Below are 21,075 nucleotides of genomic sequence, written 5' to 3'. Positions count from 1 at the left end.
TTTTTTTGGTAATATCTCTCCTCACACACACACACGCGCGCGCGTACACACACACACACACAGGTGGGGCTTGTTCTACCTCCGTGAGAACTTTGGCTCGAGAGGCGGAAAGTTAGTCATGGGTGAAAGAAGAGATCGCTGAACTACCAAGTTCCAACATCACGATCATCGATCAAACCCTTCAGGTGTGCTGATAATGAGAGCTTGCGGTTGAGCATTCATTTTCCTCTCAGAAGATCAATATTCTTGCATAAACCCCTCAAAAGTGCGAGCTCACTGCAAGAAAAGGTTCTCTCTCTCTTTCTCTCTCTCTCTCTCTCTCTCTCTCTCTCTGTCTGTCTGTCTGTCTTGGGCCCTGTGCATCGTGGGTGTCTAGAATCTTTTCTCGTAACTCTCAAGTTTTTGAGATCGAAAGAAAAAGTGAGATCTTAGGTTCACCAATCACCAATTTTCTTTATTTAATGATTGTCATCAGCTCAAAATTTAAGTTTTGTGGGCAAAATTTCTCTAAAAGAAACTGCTTTGCTTCATTTTTCTCATTAATCCTTACCTTGCGTGTTTATATTCAGATCTGACATCTCAATTTGATCAAAATCTGAAGTTTCTCAATTGGGTGCCTTGGTGTCATGTCTGTTCAAGCTTCTTTATGAGCAGAGTATCTCTGCAGAGACCTAGGAATTCTCCAGGACCAAATTTTCTGTACAGAGTAAGCGAAATAAAAACTAGAGAACAGAGAGGGAGAGCCACAATTTGTTGGCACAATTCAAGAAGCAAGAAATTGACCATTGGATTCAGGGATGCTCAAACAGAACAGTCTCAATCATCGCCGATACGATAGCATCATGCAAGACGAGGATTACACCCCCAAACATGGCAAGCCGTGGAGCTGGTCCAAGCCCCTCAGATATCTTATGAGGGAACAAAGGCTGCTGTTTATCCTAGTAGGAATGGTGATTGCCACTACCTTCTTTATGCTTCAACCAGCTGTGCTGGTATCGGACAGAGATCGCAGCATCGATCATTCATACAATAGCTTGGAGCCCTTCAAGACTAATATTTATGATGTTGCATATAAGAACCCCCTTCCTGCCAGGGGGAGTAGCATGAGCAATGCTGGAGGAAAAATTCCACTTGGATTGAAAAGAAAGCCATTGAGGGTGCTGGTAACAGGAGGAGCTGGGTTTGTGGGTAGCCATCTTGTGGACAGGCTGATTGAAAGGGGAGACAGTGTGATTGTCATAGATAATTTCTTCACTGGGAGAAAGAGTAATGTGAAACATCACATGGGGAACCCTCAGTTTGAGCTTATTCGACATGATGTGGTGGAGCCAATTCTGTTGGAGGTGGACCAGATTTATCACTTGGCATGCCCTGCCTCACCAGTTCACTATAAGCACAATCCTGTGAAGACGATTATATCCTGTGATGTGTGGTGTTTCTCTAATTGGATTGTTTGTAGTCAGTGTACTTCTCTTTTCCCTATGTATCCTCCTTAATCTCTAGTCACAAGACAAACGTGATGGGCACACTTAACATGCTAGGACTGGCAAAGAGGGTTGGGGCTTGATTTCTTCTAACAAGCACCAGCGAGGTTTATGGAGATCCTCTTGAGCATCCTCAGACTGAAGGATATTGGGGGCATGTAAACCCCATTGGTCAGTGTGTTTTCTTGCTCTTCTCAATCAGAATTGAATGGCTGATGTTTTTGAGATGGGATGAAGAATCTCTAGCATGATCATCTAGGTGTACGGAGCTGCTATGATGAAGGGAAAAGAACTGCAGAAACTCTAACCATGGATTACCATCGGGGGGCCAATGTCGAGGTACGTCTGGTCGTCAGCATCTGCAAAAATAAGTCTTTTCTAGTGGAAAATTCTATGCAACTTACTGTTGAGTGTTTCGTAACAAGTTGTGTGTAAGCATTCAGATGACCAAGATATTCTTTATTGAGGGGCCAAAATTTAACTTGTCTTAAACAGGTTCGAATAGCTCGCATTTTCAACACCTACGGTCCACGAATGTGTATTGATGATGGCAGAGTTGTGAGCAATTTTGTTGCCCAGGTTGGTGATCTTACCAATGATTATTGATTGTGGAAGTGCATTTCAGGTGAAGAAGTGCTTGTAAAGCTGTACTTGTCACCTCTATTTCAGGCACTTCGCAAGGAGCCTTTAACAGTTTATGGAGATGGTAAACAAACCAGAAGTTTTCAGTATGTTTCTGATCTGGTATGTTTCATCTATGTTCTCAAAATTATGACTAAATCAATAATCTTGCCTGTACTTGATTTTCACTGGAATATCAGACGAGAGTTGTTCTGATCTGGACAGGTTGAAGGCCTGATGCGGCTGATGGAAAGTGAGCACACCGGTCCTTTTAATCTTGGGAATCCAGGGGAATTCACTATGCTAGAGCTTGCTGAAGTAAGTCACCTTCAAGATGCCTTGCAATTCTTCAAAAAATAACTTTCACATTTTATGAATGTGTTTGTTCATCTTCTGACACAGGTGGTTAAGGACATCATAGATCCGCATGCACAAATTGATTTCAAACAAAATACAGCAGATGACCCACATATGCGGAAGCCGGATATCACAAAGGCTAAGAATCTACTGCATTGGGAACCCATGATCTCTTTGAGAGACGGTCTTCCTAAAATGGTGGAAGATTTTCGCCGACGAATCTTTGAGGATCCTATGGGCTCAGAAATCTGACATGTGTGTGGGCGCCTTTGCTGATAGAGAGACCTATGCTTCTCTGCAAGCAGTTCTTCTAGCCTCAAAGTTACTTGCTTCCATGGTGTTGTTGAAGGCTGGGCCATTCACTTCTAACAGAAAGGCTGCAAACCAGGATGCAGTAAAATTACTCAGGAAGATAGCGTGCCCATTTTTGCTTTTTACCTACTCCTCTGATCCACTATTTGTATCAGTCCGGTCTAATTGTCTTTATAAGAGGATTCTGCTGGGAACACAAAGCTAGTTCTATGTGCTCCACATCACAAGTTAAACTTGTCCAGTTTTGGATCAAAATCTGTGGGGTTTCTTAAGGGCCTTGTAAAGACTCCTTTCGCTTTGGTGTATAATGGAATGATTATGGCAAGGAGGTAAGGCAGTGCACACTTATTGGAAGCGTGTGTCAGGTATAAGAGGTAGAGAGCAATAGAGAACATGCTCACATCATCACAAAATGATGTACTAGTCTTTTTATAGTAAACCCTAGTACCATCGTGGCTAAGGTAATTACATGGTTTACTTTGGTAAAGGTAAGTGAACTAATGTGGCTAATTTGCTTCATTACAAACCGTCCCCAAAGATGGTTTTGTCCTCACAACTAAAGATAATAGGGTGATAGACAAGTCATTAATGAAGAAAATCATGTCAATGAAGATCCAAAAGCATGTGGAAGTACTTTTCATGAAGAAACCTCATAATGAACCCGAAACAATGAAATAATTGCTTGTTGTCCAAACAGGGTTGAATTCGTAAAACTGCCATAACTTTTGATTGAAGTGTCCAAATTGAGTATTTGTGGTATAAAAATGAAGTTCACAACCCAAGGCATCAGCCCATACCATCAAAACCACTTCTTGATGTCCTTAAGACAATTTAATTCCTGATAGCATTTTAATACAACAAACTATTCTTACATAGACTGTTATAATTTTTCTTGCAATAGCCATGGAAACGCATCCAAATATGAAGAGGGTTGCCAAGTGGACTCTTCCATAGGTAGCCCCTTCCATTTAATCAGAAACTCAATAAGTGTTGGGTTCATAAGAACCTTCTCACGCTTTCCAATGATTTTCTTATATTCATAGACAATAAGTACTTCATCAAGTGGTGAAAGCTTCTCCATAACCTATATATCTGGCCCAACATATTTCTTCAATTGTGATACATAAAAGACATTATGTATGCGTGTAGTAGTAGAAGGTAGTTGGAGCTTATATACAAGTTCTCCAATCCTTTCTAACACCAAGTATGGGCCATAAAATTTGTGAGCTAGCTTGTCGTGCCCTCCTCTAAGGGAAGCATAATGAGACTTGGGAACTTTCAAAAAGACTCAATTTCCATGTGTCTCCTCCTATCAACATAGGATTTCATGACATCTTATGCCTTCCTTATATTCTCTTTACATTGCTTCATAAGCATCTCTATTCTCTCTAGCTCATCCTTTGCTTGTGGATTTACCTCTTCATGAAACATGGTTGAAGGAATTTGAACCTTGTATCCATAGAGTGCCTCATATGATATGTATTATTGTAACAAAATTTCGCAAGATGCAACCAATTTTTTCTTGGACTTTCAGTCTAAAATTACTTTGAGGGATCAAGTAGATCTTTCCTTTATATCATAAAAGTCCATTATGCCATTTGAAGTTTGGGTACTCTTCATTTTTTCATTGCTGTAAATTTTTCATTATTGCGGTAGCATGCTCCTCCATAAAATATTCTTCTTGTTTGCCATTTATCCAATCCTCGTATATAGTAGAGACAATAGATACATTGCAAAATAAAATGTATGTACCAAAATTCTTTCCCACGATCAAACCTAGAAGCACCTACATTTATGCAACATACCAACTTAGACTTCAAATGCTTGAGGATTGTTTTTAGAAGGTCCATGTAGACTGAATCATACTTTTCTGCTTTGTCATAGACTTGTTTTCCTAGTTAGTTGTCTTTTTGTGGATTCTCAAGTATTATTTGCCTACTGTTAATGATCAAAATATGCATAAAGAAGGCAACGGCGTTTATGGAAAAAAGTCATCTAATTACAGCATAGATAGTAAAGACCTCAGAGAAGTCAGGGAAGACCAATATAGGTGTTGAAATGAGGAGTTATTTTAGCTCATTGAAGATTTTGTCGGCTATTTCATTCCAAAATAAAGCTTCTTTCTTTAACTTATAGGTCAATGGGACAGCCACATGCACATAATTCTTTATGAATCTTTCGTAGAAAGAAGATAAGCCAAGAAAACCCTTCAATGATATGGTATTTGTTGGTGTAGGCCATTCTTAACACATTGGACCTTCTTTGGATCAATTTTGATACTATTTTCCCCAACAATGTACCCCAAATACTCTACTTCTTTGGTCATGAATGTGCATTTAGCGGCAAACAATTTGTGCTTCCTCAAGATGTCAAACATCTCTTTAACATGTTGTAAATGCTCTTCTTTGCTCTTACTATATATCAATATGTCATCAAAGAAGACCAAAATTGTCTTAAACAAGAGTGGCTGAAGTATTTTATTCATCGATGCTTGAAATGTGGCTAGAGTGTTTATAAGACCAAAGGGCATAATCATAAAATGACATAGTCCCCTTTCAGTCTTATAATATGTTTTGTATTCATCTCTCTTCTTCATATGTATTTGGTAGTATCCCAATCACAAATCGATGTTTGAAAAGACCTTGGCATCCTTCAACTCATCCAAGAGATCATGGTGTTGGATGCCTAATACTGATTGTGGCGGCCTTATTCAAATCATGATAATCTATACATATATGAAATGATCCATCCTTCTTCTTTACCAAAAGAACGGGAGAAGCAAATGGAGATTGACTTAGTTGTATGAGACCCATCTCAAGTAATTCCTTTACTTGGTGCTCAAATTCTCCTCTCTCCACCTTTGAGAGATGATACAGAGGCTTATTGATAGGCTTGGTGTTTGGAAGCAAGTCAATGGAATGATCCACTTCATGTTTGGGAGGAAGAGAAGAGGGAGGCTGAAATACATCATCATAATCTTTCAACAATTTGCAAAGTCAAGGATCCGTGTCCTTGGGAGGTGTAGAGGGCTGATCCTCATAATCTTAGATAAGAGAAGAGTGAACATACATGCCTTGTCATTGATTTCCCTCTTAATATTCTTGGGGTTGATAACCTCCAACTTCTTCTTCTCAATCCCTTGAAGAATAACTTGTTGTTCATGCCATTGGAATCCCATTTACTGCCTTTTCAAATCCATAGTAAATCTGCCAATACTCTTTAGCCAATTATAGCCAACTATAGCTAACTATCACATCAATGGGGCCCCATCTCTAAGGCAATAAGACTTATCGAAGTGGTACATAATGAAGATAAATAATAGGAACATTAGAGCAAACTTGATTACTCCTCTCATAAGCTCCGTTTGCCACTTGAATCCATAGAGAGGAAGGTATTTTTTGAGTGCTCAACTTCATCCCATCTAGAGACTTTGTATTTATGAAGCTATGAGTACTCCCGGTGTCGATAAGAAAATGAGTCCTTCTTCCATTGATGTAGCCTCTAAGGCGTAGGGTATTATCCCCTTTAGAACCATTCCATGCGTCATGGGAAATAGAGCATAATCTCGAGGAATCTAAATCAGTCCATGGATCATGCATATAATATCCACCTACGTCGAATGGAAAACTATTCATGGAATCATAAAACTCCTCACGGTTGTCCTCTTCATAGGCATGCATCTCTTCAAGACTGGATGGGTTCTCAAGCGGAAATACATTGCCTTCATTTGCTTCAACATCCAAACCTTCCTCAAAGATCATACTTACCTTGACATTCTTGGCTTTGCATTTTGCCTTATGATCGGGAGACCATTTCTCTCTATATTTGAAGCACAGTCCCTTTACATACATGTCCGTTAGCTTGTCATTAGAAACATGTTTGCCTTGCACCAAAGGAGTTGAAGTTTTTCCACTAATTTGAGTCCTTTTTCCATCTGATCTATTTTCAGCATTAAACCTAAAATTAGTGCTCTGTTTTGAATAATAAACTATAGGAAATGAAGGGATCTTACTATAGGTATTTGATTTCTTTTCTCCTCGCTGAAAATCAGTCTTTGTCTGCCCAAAATTAGCAGTTGTCCTAGTGGTTCGGTTTGGCTGAAAATGATGTCTTGTTCTTGTGGAAAATTCTTGTACTTTTAACCATACCTTTCAGCCAATTGTATGGCTAAGGAGGAAGGTTTCATGGCTCCCATTTCCAAATATAGAGAAGATTCAAGCCCAAATATGTATTTATTCAGCTTGGCATTGTCAGATACCCCATCAACATACGTAGAGAGGTTAAGGAACTGGTTAGAATAGTTTCAAACTGATAATCCCCTTTTGTTAACCTCAATTTGAGATGGAAAAACTATGAAGCAAAGAGTGGAAAAAGTACAGAAAAAGAGCAAAGGCGTAGAGGCAGCCTCTAAAGCTAAGTTGAGGCAAAAAGCGCAATTTTACATGAAAGGCTCCCTCTTGTGCCATTTGTAAAAGAATAGATGGGTGTAGGCTTAAGGCATGAGGTAAGAAGAGGGAAATAGGAAAAATGACATTGCCACAACGGTCGGTCATGTAAAAGGGATGGGTGTCCATGGGATTTTAGGGTTTGTATATAAAGTTCAAAAAAGTGAATGGAAGCTCATTCTTTGGTGTGTGGCTAACAAGAGTCCTTTCTTCTTCTCTTCTTCTCTTCACCTTGCTTGTGTGTGTGCTCTTGATAGAGGGAGTGTGAGAGTGTGAGGGAGTGAGTGTGTGGGAGTAAGGGATCAAGAGGGTGAAGCTCTTCACCATCTTCTCTTCTCTTCTTCTCTTCTCTTCTCTTCTATTTTCTCGCGTGCGTGCGGCTATAGTGGATGGAGCTCGATGGAGGAGGCTTGAGGATGCTTGAGCTAACATCTACAATCGTGGAGGTACTAGTGTGTGCAAGGGAGGAGGAAACTCATTTCAGCATCGAGGTAAGCTTACTACACTCGTAGGTTCAAAGGCGCGTTGGCTAGGTGAGAGATAGCCATTAGAGCTCGCTTGGAACGCTTGAAGCAATAAGCGGTCCGTGGGTCTTGGCGGTTGAGCGTGAGCTCCCTCCACATTTTGGTTCCATTGTCGGGACAATGGATTCAAGCTTGAGCACTTGACCGCCTCATATTGAGCATCGAAGTAAGGGATTCATCCCTGAAACGGAGATTAAGATAGGTAGGAAGTTTGGGTTTTTTAATCTTCGATACAAGTAAGTATTTTGGTTATTTTGGTTGTTTGATGATTGGAAAAGAAGGGAAAATCATTTCAGTTATTTGCTTTTGATTCTTGTTGCATTTAATGTAGGTTAGGATTAATAAATTTAATTGGAAAAGCGTAGGGTTTACTGCTATAAAATAGGGAAAAACATGGCACAAATCGTGATAAACGGGAAAAAAAGAGTATTTGAAATAATAAATGTTGACAGGTGAGTGATTGGGAATAGCAAGACCTTGCACAGGAAGGGGTTTAAGGGCCAAGATACCATAGAAAAACTCATTTTTCACCCTGGCATTGAGAGAGAGAGAGAGAGAGAGAGAGAGAGAGAGAGAGAGAGAGAGAGAGAGAGAGAGAGAGAGAGAGAGAGAGAGAGAGAGAGAGAGAGAGAGAGAGAGAGAGAGAGAGAGAGAGAGAGAGAGAGAGAGAGAGAGAGAGAGAGAGAGAGAGAGAGAGCTTTCATTGATGATTTGATTTGGTCTTGCCATCAAAGAGTTCTTCTCACGTGTTAGGTATATCAAACCCTTCTTCCGATGTCCTTATTGTGATCTGGAAGTTTGTGTGCCTTTGATTGCTTGGATCGTTGGATTTAATGAAATCATCCTTGGCACTGCCATCGTCGCATGCAACTCGGCCCATCCAAGTGGCTTGGTTCTGGGCCAAGTCCCAGAATCGGCCCTAAGCCCTCTTGCATTTGTCCAATTCGGCCCGTCCGAATAGACAACTGGACCAACTTGATTCGGCCAAAATCAACTCGACCATCTCCACTCGGCCTGTCCAAATGATTGACTCCATCCACTAACCTGATTCGGCCCTTGGTCATGTCCATTCGGCTGTCCAAGCTGCAAATTCTGCCACTGTTCCTATTCGACCCTCGACTCCGTCCGAATCCACCACTCGGCCCCTGCAATTTGGACGAGTTGGGACGAGTCGGATTTTTACAAATTTTTTTGAGAATTTCACCAGACCCAGCTCGATTTCAACCGCAGAAACCTTTGTGAGCCATTTGGACGCCCAGAATGGCGCAGTTGCTTAGTAGCTTGAGTAGCTTGTTGAGAGAGTTAGCACCTTAACGGCAGTGTCACAAACCCCGAAAAAAACCTAAAATGAGTAAGATGACGCAGAAAGAAATCCTAAAACCTATCAAGACGGTCAAAAATTGATCAAACAAGCCTATTAGGCCTAAGACAAAACGGGAGTGCGTAAGCTGCTTAGACACTCGTTCTTCACACTCACCTTGATTTCCAACACTTGAAGTACACCTAAGAATAGTCGAAAGTATGATTGAGCACAAGTGCATGGAAAAGAACACACACACACACACACACATACATAAAGTGGAGGTAATTTGAGGATTGTATACAATAATTATAGAACTCACTCAAATAAAAGAACTTGAAGGAACCCACCAATAGGAGAAGATCCCAAGACATAGATGAGCAATCAAAGCCCAACGTAGGACCAAGCGAACAACGACAAAGACTTGGATCTACCCGACTTGCTTAACCTTATCGACAACTTGGTGGAGTACGAGAACGCAACCATGTCAGAAGAAAGCTCAAACCGCAGGTAGAATGAAGAACTCGACTTAGGAGTTTTCCCAGCAGTTGGTTAACATCTATGATTCTCACCCTGGATATGAGCACCACAGTAGAATGGAAGAAGCCATCATAGTTGACCTAGAGGAGGAAAGGAAGCTAGCCCACAAAGCATTGCAAGGCATAGTGGAATACAACCGAGACCAGCAGACTAGGAGCTAGAGGCAAAACATAGAGATGTGAGGGATACAGTGAGTGTTGAACCTAGCAGGCCGAAATCAAATTGATCATGAGAGAGTGCTAGAAGGAGACTTGACGCTGAGTGAGCTTCTCATGAAGCGATTGCTAGACAACACGGCAGTAGAGCAGAGCAATGCAGTGTTAGCAACGTTACTACTAGCAGGGTTAAGGGTAAACCAACGCTCCAAGAGCCAGTCCAAGATACCAGATGTCGCTGAGTAGCTTGATAAGTACCAGCCCCATGATGATCCATATAGCTTCATAGAGTAGTTCGAGTAGGTCTGCGACGTCAAGGGTCTCACCGACTTGACTTAGCACTCTCAAGCATTCGGGCTTTACTTAGGTGAGACAAGGGTCGGACTTGGTACACGAGCCTACATCCCGTAGAGCGAGTGAACTTCAATGGCCTCAAAAACCTCTTCATTAAGAGATTTTCCAAGCCCGCATACTCTGATAATCTGCTAGTATGACTTATGAATGTCAAGTAGAAAGAAAAAGAGGACATCCGTGACTATGTAACCCATGTGAGGAGTCTCTTTAAGAGAATCCTGATGGGTGAACAACCGCGACCGAAAGAGCAGTGTCGACGATATTCATCAGTGGAATGCAAAATGAGGAGCTTTATAAAGCCTTGGTGGCAGGCAACTCGAGCGTGCAGCAAGACACGCTAGCTAGGGTGTTCGAAGAAGCCATTCAAGTAAACAACCAACTGAAGGAGAGGAGCTCCAGGAACTCCAACCATGAAGAGAACAACTCTAGAAGTTCGGAGAGAGCTTCAACATCCAACGAGTGATCATGCACAAGTACCTAAGATAAGTGAAAGACCACAGACACCAACCAGGAATTGGCTGACATGAAAATGGAAATAGCCAAGATGCAGGAGATGCTAAGACAACCAATGCGCCCACACGTCCAATGCATGTACTGTGGTGGAAATCACTTGCTAGCCGAGTGTCAAGATCCCAGGTCATGACCTTGTGCTGATTGTGGTAGGTTTGGTCGCCATGTTGCACATTGTAGATTGCCTAGAAGACTTCTCTAGTCACAACCATACGGTCAACCTTACCTAGCAAATAGGCCGCAACAATTCTTTGGAAGGGGAGCCCCATTGGCCCTTCCCATGCTAAACAACGTTAAGCCGATTGTTCCTAGAATTGACATAAATTCTACTGGAATACCTAGACCACTTGGTCCCTATGTGATCCATTCATCGAGTGACGCTCTAATCCACTACGTGGAAGAGCCAAATGAGGAAGAGACTTACGTATACCCTTACGTCTTGCACGACGATGAGGTCAACACAGCCCTTATGGACTATTGACTAGTATCAGTGATGGCATTAGGTAGGGGACGAGGTAGAGGTCTAGGAGGGTAGACCCAAGAACCAATCATATGTTGGACTTGCGGTCACCCAGGACACGTCTCATCACACTGTCCTGAAAGGGAGCAACAAAATAGAGACAAAGCTAACCTAAGGTGCCCTGAGTGCAGAATCACTCATCTCTTTGTTCACTTTCCAAAGCGAAAACCATCCTCAAGGTTGGATAACATGCCATTCATCCCATTGGGGCTGTTCGGTGTCGAGAATCTCAATGGGGAGGCTACACCTATCCCATTGCATGTCATGACCTGTGCACAAAGGAAGCAGGCCAGCATATCACTGCCAGGTCCTAGCAATCTTGACACAGCCTCGATAGCAAAGAAGAGCCCTAGGCAAAGGAAGAAGAGACCCGAAGCTAAAGTAATGCTCAAAATTGAGAGTGCCATAATGCTACTTGTTGCTGGAAAGAAAGTCACTGATGCTGAGCAGAGACATCAGCACCAAAGATGGCTGAAAAGGGAAGTGCTAAGGTTGGGGAGTACCCCAATCCAAAGCGCCAACTGGAGGCCATCAAGAAGGTGAAGGAGTGGGTAAAGGAGGCCTAAGAACACCTGAAAGATGCTGAGCCCATCTTAGAGGACAAGATCGAGGATCTCTCCAGCATAAGCACGCCGGTCTCACCCCCTCAACCAAAATTGAGAGATGTGACTATGCCACAAGTAGTACTGCTTAGGCAAAGCCTTAATGCTATGGGCCAACAAACCAGTCACAAAACCATTGGCCAGGACAATTTGGAATAGGAAAAAGACAAGCAGCCAACAACCTCCTCACCACTCTAGTGACCACCCTTGTGATGCTAAGCCTGGGAGATCTGCTTAGGCAGCATCCGACCCTATGGCAAGACTTGAAGCAGTGGGTTGAAGGATCACGAGAGCAAGTTGCTACACACCTACAAGAACATGATGCAGAGATGCAAATACCAAGTTTGATGTTGCACTCCATGCCTAAGTCCTTGCACATTAATGCTTCTTGGGAAGGCACCGAGATGCATGAGATCTTACCGATCTTAGCCCTAGGAGACACAACAAGGAAAGGGATTGTAGACATAGGGGCGGGAGTTAGTGTACTGAGCCATGCAGTGCTCCAGACTTGGGGCAACCCACCTGTCAAGACTACTAGGTTCAATGTCACATTAGCTAACGGAATGAAAGCAAAGACATTTGGGGTGCTAAAACATTGGCTAGTGAAAATCACAAGAGTCCAATTCTCAGTTGACTTTATAGTCATGAAGGGAGTGGACTACAATATCCTATTGGACCGACCCTAGATGTGCAAAGCCAGAGTGATTAAAGATTGAGGGAATGGTCTCATCTTCCTAGGCAATAGAACAGAAGCCATAAGGGTAGAAATGGACTCCTGGAAGACTACATCAGTCGACCTCGACTTCATTTCCATGATGCTTAAGGGTGATGCTCATATCAAGAAATCCTACGGGCCCCTGACTAAGTATATCCCATGTCCTGAAGACGAGCAAGATTGGATGCATGTCCTTGCTACCATTGACCTCCATTCTCGGACAATGAGGAGTATGAATAGGCAAATTAAAATGATTGGCAAGCCCAAGGGTATACCCTCGGTACCGATCTGCATGATGGTAGGAAATCTTCGTAGAGAAGACCCAACCCTGTCACTTTCCAAGTGCCAAACAACAAGAGGGAACTCCAAGAGTTTTTAGAGTATTTGATTGGCAAGCTAGCCAGCAATCGAGCAGCAAATTTCAAGCCACTCCAAGATCTCTTAGATGAACCAAGGTGGCAATGGACTAGGGTGCATGACCTAAACCTCATGTACAATTGGGCCCTAGTCCCTGATCAAAGACATGAGACATACCAAGACGTAGGAGACGACGAGCAGCTAGACGAAGATGCTTTCGATGATGAATACAAAGACTGCCGCTCCTTCAGTGTGACGAGAGTGAGGGTGAGATAGATACCATAGAATATGACACTAAAGGACAAGAGATAGAACATATACGAGCATACTCCAAGCCATAGAGAAAGAATACCTTCAAGATAGAGCAAGGGGTCATGAGTGTGGATAATGACCGCACTTGGTTGGAACATATAGGAGCCATAGACTTTGAACAAGCAAGACTAACCCAACCAGGTGCCACACCAGTGCTTAGAACAGAGTGACCCTCTGAGCTGTGACCATCGGGAGAGACTACCTCTTTTAGCAAAGATAGGGAGTTCAATTTCTGAGTCGGAAGTGAGTTTAGAGAGTGACCTAGAAATACTTAGGCCTTTCGAGACTAGACATACTAAGCGGGACCTACCCATCCACCTGAGGCGTAGATGGTTAAAGGAAGAAAGGGCAAAAAATCCTAAGGATGCACAAGCAGACAAACAACGAAAACCACAGGACCTCCCTAAGAGATTTATGAAGTTCAAGAAGGGTGATAGGGTAGTGATCATGCTAGGTGCCAAACGTCAAGGGCAAACAAGTGAACCCATTGAGGAACCTGCCAAAGTCAAGGAGGTGAACCTATCCCAGGAAGGGAGACACTCCAACCTGTCTTTATTGGTGATGACTTGCCGATGACTTAACAGAGGAAGAGGAGACAAGTCTCGTTGCTCTCTTGTGAGAGTATATAGACATATTCGCTTGGTCCTTAGAAGAGCTTAAGGGGGTAGATCCAAGTGTAGTGACTCATAACATAACCACGACGCCAGACGCAACACCGGTCAAGAAGTGACCATACCCTATGAATCCAAAACACGCTCATGCGGTCAAGGAAGAGATTGACAAGCTGATGAGAGTGGGATTCATCTACAAAATTGAGCACATAGACTGGGTGTCACCCATAGTCATTGTAATGAAGAAAAAAAGAAAGATTAGAGTGTGCGTCAATTACAAGAAGGTGAACGCTGCCACTAAGAGGGACAACTACCCATTTCCGTACACTGAGCACATGCTCAAGAGAGTAGCGGGCAAAGAGGCCTACAGTTTTCTAGATGGCTTCTCTGGATACAATTAGGTGTAGGTGCATCTTGACGATAGGCATAAGACTGCATTCGCCACTGAGTGGGGTGTCTTTGCCTACATAGTCATGCCCTTCGGGTTGACTAACACTCCAGCCACCTTTCAATGCCGTATTTGCACTATATTCAAAGACATGCTTAGGAAAGAGTTACAAGTTTTCGTAGACGATTTGTGTGTTCACTCCACCTGGAGAGAACACTTAGACAAACTCCAAGCAGTCTTTGAATGGTGTTGTCTATATCGTCTCTCTCTGAATCCCTTAAAGTGCTAGTTTTGGGTAAAGCACGGATGCATCCTAGGGCATGTGGTGTCAAAGAATGGCATTGCCACACACTTTTTGAAAGTCAGGGTAATTGTTGATCTTCCACCCCCAACCAACTATAAGGGAGCTCAATGCTTCTTACATACGGGGTATTATCATCACTTTGTGCTAAATTATGCATTGATTGCTAGACCTTTGTACAAACTGTTGATTATATTCGAATGGACTGAAGAATGCCAACACGCATATGAGGAATTGAAAAAGGTTCTGACCACAACGCCAATTCTACAAGCCCCAGATTGGACCATTATCTTCCACGTGCATATTGATGCTTCGAAATTCGTTGTGGAGGCAGTGTTGTGCCAACCTGGCATGAACACAATCTCGACTATCTAGTGAGCTTTGCTAGCAGATAACTCACTAAGACCGAGATGAACTACTCGACGACAGAAAGAGAAGGTCTGCTGGCCATGGTATTTTCCGTGAAGAAATTTGGACATTATTTATTAGCCACACCTTTCACTTTCTTTATGGACCATCAATCCTTGCTATATTTAGTAAACAAACCTTGTGCTACAGGACACATAGCTCGATGGCTCCTTCTGCTTTTAGAATTCAACTTCTCCGTGGTTGTACGAAAAGAAAAGTAGCACTACATGGTCGACCACATGTCATGCATCCCACGGGAGAGGCTGTTGGACAAGGCATCCCTGATGAGTTGCCAGATGTGCACTTGTTTAGCCTATCCAGTGAGAGAGATTTATTTCAAGCCGACTTGACGCCATATTGGGTAGACAACATAGTCCAAGTGCTTGAGCATGGACTACCTGAACTACCGATGGAGAAAGTCCGTCGACTTAGGCGATTTATCCTCAAGATTCAACCCTATCAGTTGATAATAGGCTAGCTATATAGGCTAGGGCAAGACATATTTTTTTGTAGATGCATATGCAAGCATGAGATGTACGATGCGCTCTCAGAGGCGCACATTAAAATTGCTGGAGGACACTTTAGTGGAGATATGACAGCCTGCAATGTGTTGCAGCCTCAACTATGGTGGCCCACGCTTTTTCAAGATGCGGCATGATTTGTTAAGCATTGTGACGAGTGTCAGTGGACAAAGGTCTTATTCGCAAGGATCAGACAGAGCTAACCCCAATAATTGCACGAAAACCCTTCGAAAAATGGAAAATTGACTTCATAGGACCCATTAGTCATGCGACATAATATTCACAAGCTAAGTACATCATTGTAGCCACTGACTATCTAATGAAATGGGAAGAAGCAAGAGCTATGAGAAAGAATGATGCTAGAACGACTACCAAGTTCCTATGGGACCAGGGAATCTCACGATTCAGTTGCCCTATTGAATTGGTTAGCGACCAGGGCACACACTTCATTAATGAAGTGATTGCGCATCTTCTATCCACCTTTCTAATTATCCATCGGAAATCCTTGCCATACTACCCTTTGGCAAATGGCTAGGCAGAATCCACAAATAAAATTCTAGTAAACGTCCTAACCAAGGTAGTCTCTGCTTCGTGCGTGCAGTGATTGGGATAACAAGTTCATGTCAACCTTGTGGGATTACCACACAGCCTATAAAACAGTTGTAGGCCAAACACCTTTTAGGTCGACCTATGGAACTGAAGAAATTCTACCTATAGAGTTCTTCATTCCTAGCTTGAGGATCACACTTCACAAACAATGGGAAGGGAAGCAGGCATGGACGCAATGCCTAGTTGAACTCGAATGCCTCTTAGAAACTCAACTTCTAGCTACCCATATTCTCATATGTGAGAAAGCACGACGCTAAAGCTGGTTTGATGAGCATGTCAAGCAACGTGACTTTGAACAGGGAGACTTAGTGCTCTTGTACTCAGTTAAGGGGCATAAACAGAAAATGAAGTTTAAAGGTCTAGGGCCTTTTAGGGTTTGTGCCATCAGCTGAGCTGGTAATGTCGAACTCAAGACTCTGGAAGGTGAGGGCATAGACTTCTTCAATGGAAGTCACATAAAGAAGTACTACCCTCCCACACATCCTCTGAATGAACCACCAATGCTAGAACTCCTGTCAAGGTACAAGTAGCCACAATCACTGAGATTGACGATAAAAATGAGGAAGCTGTAGAACCTGCTTACCTTTGCATCATGATCACTGCAAAGTAGACATACACTTTCAATTCCTTGATCGATGAGGGAGTATACTTCAATGTCTTAACCCACGATCGTTGGAACCACATTGGCAAACCACAGTTACAACAACCCAGTGTTGCCAAACTAAGCCCATATGGGGGACCCACCATACACTCCTAGGGAAGTGCAGGGCCGCAGTTTCTATCAAGTCTGAGAGCATACCAATGATCTTTTATGTGTTGCCAAACACTAAAGATGTAGGCATGGAGCCGCTGCTAGGTTGAACCTTTAAAAAGCAAGCTTATTGCAATGTCGATTATGAGTTGTAGCATATCCACCTAGCCATTGGCAATGTCTGCATAGTAGTAGCTTTCAGCAAGGGTTGCATGATTCCTACAAGATTTGCAAAGCCACCAGTAGAAACACGTACAGCCAAGTCTAAGGAGGGGGGTTGTGACTTATTACAACCCGCCAAGCCTCTATGCTAGTAACCTGCTAAGGCCAAAGCCAATGCCCATGAACCCAAGTTCAGATGGGTACCTAAACATTTGAGCCTGCCACCGAGGAGCAATCGACCATGCCTTCACAAGGCTAAGAACGCAACCTCAAAACCTAGGAGGCCAAGAGGAAGCTGCAGACAATGGCATACGGTCAAGCCGCGATGGTTTTCTAAGAACCTATTGCAAGCGCAAGGCTATTATGAGGGTAATGCCTGGATATGGATCCCTAAGACTAAAATAGCCAATGGCATTGATCAAATGCCACCCTCACGCTTAACCATACTCAGTCATACAACGTGTCAAGGCCTAAAGTAGTGTAAGCCTTGAGACACCAAGCCCATAGACTCACAACTGATTATGCCCATGAAGACCAACCAAGTCTATCGGCCCAAATCTCAGCTTGCTACTCCCAAACCCGTACCATATAACTCCATCAAGACTCAAGAGGCCGCATCCGCAAGTAGTAGTGCCCCATTAGTAGTCCAATCCTATCCCATTGTGCAAGGGACCCAACCACAATCTCAAGAACAAGTGAAATTGCAACCATTTGCTACCAGACTCTCTAGTTCTATCAAACCCCAACCACCCACAGGCCTTAGACCCTCCTATGAGCGAAAATCATTCTTGACATTGGCCGAAGATCTAGTTGAAGACACATGGGATGATGTGATTGCTTGCCTTAGATGCTTAGATGCTTAGATGCCACATTCATGTCATTGGCTCTGAGCTATGAACGCTTGGACTTGGACTTATTACAAGAGCCCTTAGCAACCAAAGTTCATATGATGCCTTGTTCATGGGACACATTTGAATTTGCATTCGTCAAAGCATCCCACTTAGCTACAAAGTTGCTTAGCATTGAGATATCTCAAGAGCAAGCTATCAAACAATGTCTCATTACATCATACAATAAGTGAGCTACTTTTGCTATCACTGACCAAGAAATCGAGGAGTTGAAACAGCTTGCTGAAACCGAATCCCCATTCTTACGAAACTAGTATGCTCTTTGATTGCAATGGGAACTCAAAGGATGCCAAATAATGACCAACGCTAAGCAGCAATGTGTAATCAAGACATCAGAGTATGACCCAACTTATGTCGTTCCAACCTTGTATAGGGTGTTGACAACTATTTATGGCTGACCCATGGAAGAGCATATCAAAGGACACCCTTATCTTGATCGTCTCCTTGTCCGAGGAAGAGTTACATATTGCTAGCCGTGTCGATTCTGACAACTTCCTAATGGATGCCCTTGCTTACATCACACACATAGGTAGTCGACCCTTCGATCTGGACGGCGAAGCTCGCTAGAGTACAATCTAGATTTCTAGGCTTGGCTCATGCAAAGGTAAATACTCGACTCGTATTTTGAATGCCCTTGGCTTGCTAACCTTCAATCCTAGGAAGGATTCTTCTCAAATATGGAAGGGGAGGGGGTAAGGTGAGTCAAATTAGAACCAATCAAAATCAAGCAAATGCATAAACACATAAGAAAAAACACACCACCGTGAAAACCTCAGTCTACACTTAATTGCAGAAAGGAAAGAAACATATTAACTTGTGATTGCGGAAAAATGTCACAAAAATTTTGAAATAAAGGGTGAAAAGTCTGAAAGGAAAGTTGATTCTGGAGCTTAAATGTTTTCATTCAACAAACATGAAGTCTTTCTTTTTAGCAAATAATTGTTTTGAAAGCACTAATGGGTATCATGATTCATGATAGGAACGAAAGATGTCGCACCAAGATTGCGCTCACTGACTCCCTTTCATAAAGGAGGAGAGGATGCAGTACGGCATCAGCATAGAAAACCATGCTTATAATTAGCTAAAATTTGGGAGTATCCACAACCTTGAGGGGGTGGTAGCCAAGGAGGAGGCTGCAAGGAGAGTGGTCAAATAGTGTAACCTCTCAAAGTACCTGGAGAATTTTGTGCAGGAGCCTGGCCACGCAAAGTGTGTGGAATTTCTGAGAACATATAACCCCGATTAAGAATGCAGAATGGTGACTGTGGGAAGAGGGGAGAATGCTAAACAGGTGCAAGTGCCACTGAACCAGACCTTGCTAGAGAAGGCACTAGGGTTGGAACCTAAGGTGGATAATAAACATAAGAGAGATGTGTATGCTATGCTAAAGATGAAGAGGGAGGATGTTTTTACAAATGACGGCATCAACATACAGGATATCCCTGATGCTGAGGCCCACATGCAGGACAAATTGGTGCACTCACTCTTCTCCAGCTAGCGCTATAACTCCCTCATGCACCGAATCAGTGTGCTTGTGCTGGAAAATGTGGCAGCCCACACCTTGGATGAGGTAGATTGGAACGACTACGTGCACAAGACTATAGACCAAGCAGCCAAAGCACTAGCCCTGGGTAGCATACTGGTAGGCGGAGAGTCCCAAGCCTCTAAAAGTACCAAGAGAAAGAAACTTGCCTCGAAAGCCTCTTTCATCGGATATGGAAGTGTGTTGACAGCCATCATCCAAGAGGCTGTAAAAGAAGCTTAGTGAGGAGAAGAAGGAGAGGATGAGACTCCAGATAGGTCACCGATCCACTAGGAGAAAGAGCCATCGAGCGATAGGACAGAAATTGAGACAGAGAAGGAGGATCAGGAGGCTCAATCTAGAAGGAAAAAAGCAAAGAAGCCCACTAAAAAGACAACTTAGAAGAAGAAACAAGATGAGGACATGAAGAAGGAAAAAGAAGATCTAGAGAGAGCCAAAAGGCAATCCCTAGAGAAGGAGGATCAGGAGGCTCAATCTAGAAGGAAAAAAGCAAAGAATCCCACTAAAAAGACAACTCAGAAGAAGAAACAAGATGAGGGCATGAAGAAGGAAAAGAAGATCTAGAGAGAGCCAAAAGGCAATCCCTAAAAGAGGCTGAAGAGAGGAAGAAGAAAGAGAAGGAAGAAGCTGAAAATCTGGAAGAAGAATCAAGGAAAATAGAGGAAGAGAGAGAGAGAGAAGAGCTACGGAAAAGGAGGCAGAGTTGAGGAGAAAGGAGGAGAAAGACATGGCCGAAGCAACTTGCCGGTCCATAGAACATCAAAGCCGACTCGATGACCTAGGGGCTTTAAGTCCATCCAGGGATTTAGAGACCTGGCTCAAGAAATCATGTACCCAAAGTCATACTGCTTGTGGTCATCAAAGGCAAGGGCAAAGCTCCCGTCCATCCCATCCCGCCCCTCTTGGTGGCCACCAACGAAGAAACCACTCTCAATCCAAGCATCCCAGCCACCAACACTGATGTAATCACTTTTGTGGCCTGGATGCAATATTTCATTAATAAGGAACTAGCCGAAGGAAAGAGTGTGGAGACTATGGTCACAGGGCAGAAAAGACCGGCCACAAATGTCAAGTATAGGCAGGATTCGAAATGCCAAAATGTGGAAGCTTCGATCACTCCAATCCCTACTACTATGACGCCACTAGCAAACTATGATGAATATGTTGCTGAATTGCTCTCTCAGCTAGAGAAGGCAAAGGAGGAAAGAAAGATAGTGGTAGCCGAGTTGGAAGTGGAAAATGAGTCAATGGCAACCTTCCAGCTTAAAAAGACGAGGCAAATAGCTATGCAACAAAAGGAGATCTTTGATCTAAAATAGGAACTAAAGGTCAAAGATGACAAGGAGGAAAGCTGGCAGCAACGGCTCTTAAAGATGAAAATCAAGAGCCAGTGGAAATGCAGAGAGAATATAAACTTTTAATCATGCAACATGAGGATTTGGCAGCAAAAATAGATCGGATCATATGAGGCATGGAAGAGTTTTCCGCAAGGGAAGAAGAAAGGAAGCAAGAAGAGGAGCAATCCCAAAGAGAGATGGAAACCATGATCAAAAAGTTGAGCCTTGAAAGAAAAGAGTAGGAAAGAATGAGAAGGGAATTGGAAGACCATGAGCACAGACTCATGGCCTTGGTATAAAGACAAGGAGAAAGTATGGAGGAGATGCAAAAGAGAGCGGAAGAGTGGGCATGTTAAAATGAACGAAGAGTGAAGACCTTGGCGTGTCGCCTGGCCCTTGTGGCAAAAGAGAAAATCCTAGTAGAAAGC

The 21,075-nt window shown here is 43.0% G+C and overlaps 1 protein-coding gene across 5 annotated transcripts; it reads left to right on the top strand.

Moving 5' to 3' along the window:
• On the top strand, window positions 1–3,261 carry LOC148028797 (UDP-glucuronic acid decarboxylase 2-like). Of its 5 annotated transcripts, XM_087687588.1 has the most exons (6): window positions 1,496–1,655; window positions 1,744–1,823; window positions 1,980–2,063; window positions 2,154–2,228; window positions 2,331–2,423; window positions 2,508–3,261. In XM_087687588.1, the coding sequence occupies exons 2-6, from the start codon at window positions 1,794–1,796 to the stop codon at window positions 2,712–2,714; spliced, it is 489 nt and encodes a 162-aa protein (XP_087543714.1). In that variant the 5' UTR covers window positions 1,496–1,655; window positions 1,744–1,793; the 3' UTR covers window positions 2,715–3,261. The 5 variants fall into 5 exon arrangements, 4 of the variants coding, with proteins under 4 accessions (XP_087543713.1, XP_087543711.1, XP_087543712.1 ...); XR_015692324.1 differs by lacking the exons at window positions 1,980–2,063; window positions 2,154–2,228; window positions 2,331–2,423; window positions 2,508–3,261 and adding exons at window positions 3–288; window positions 570–1,416 and having other exon boundaries at window positions 1,509–1,655; XM_087687587.1 differs by lacking the exons at window positions 1,744–1,823; window positions 1,980–2,063; window positions 2,154–2,228; window positions 2,331–2,423; window positions 2,508–3,261 and adding an exon at window positions 1–288 and having other exon boundaries at window positions 655–1,650.
• The last annotated feature ends 17,814 nt before the right edge of the window (window positions 3,262–21,075 follow it).

This window comes from Lygodium microphyllum, chromosome 11, assembly GCF_053477565.2.
Source record: "Lygodium microphyllum isolate KBCC chromosome 11, Lygodium_microphyllum_v1.1.10, whole genome shotgun sequence".
NCBI classification, from domain to species: domain Eukaryota; kingdom Viridiplantae; phylum Streptophyta; class Polypodiopsida; order Schizaeales; family Lygodiaceae; genus Lygodium; species Lygodium microphyllum.
This window is presented reverse-complemented; position numbering and strand designations above follow the sequence as displayed.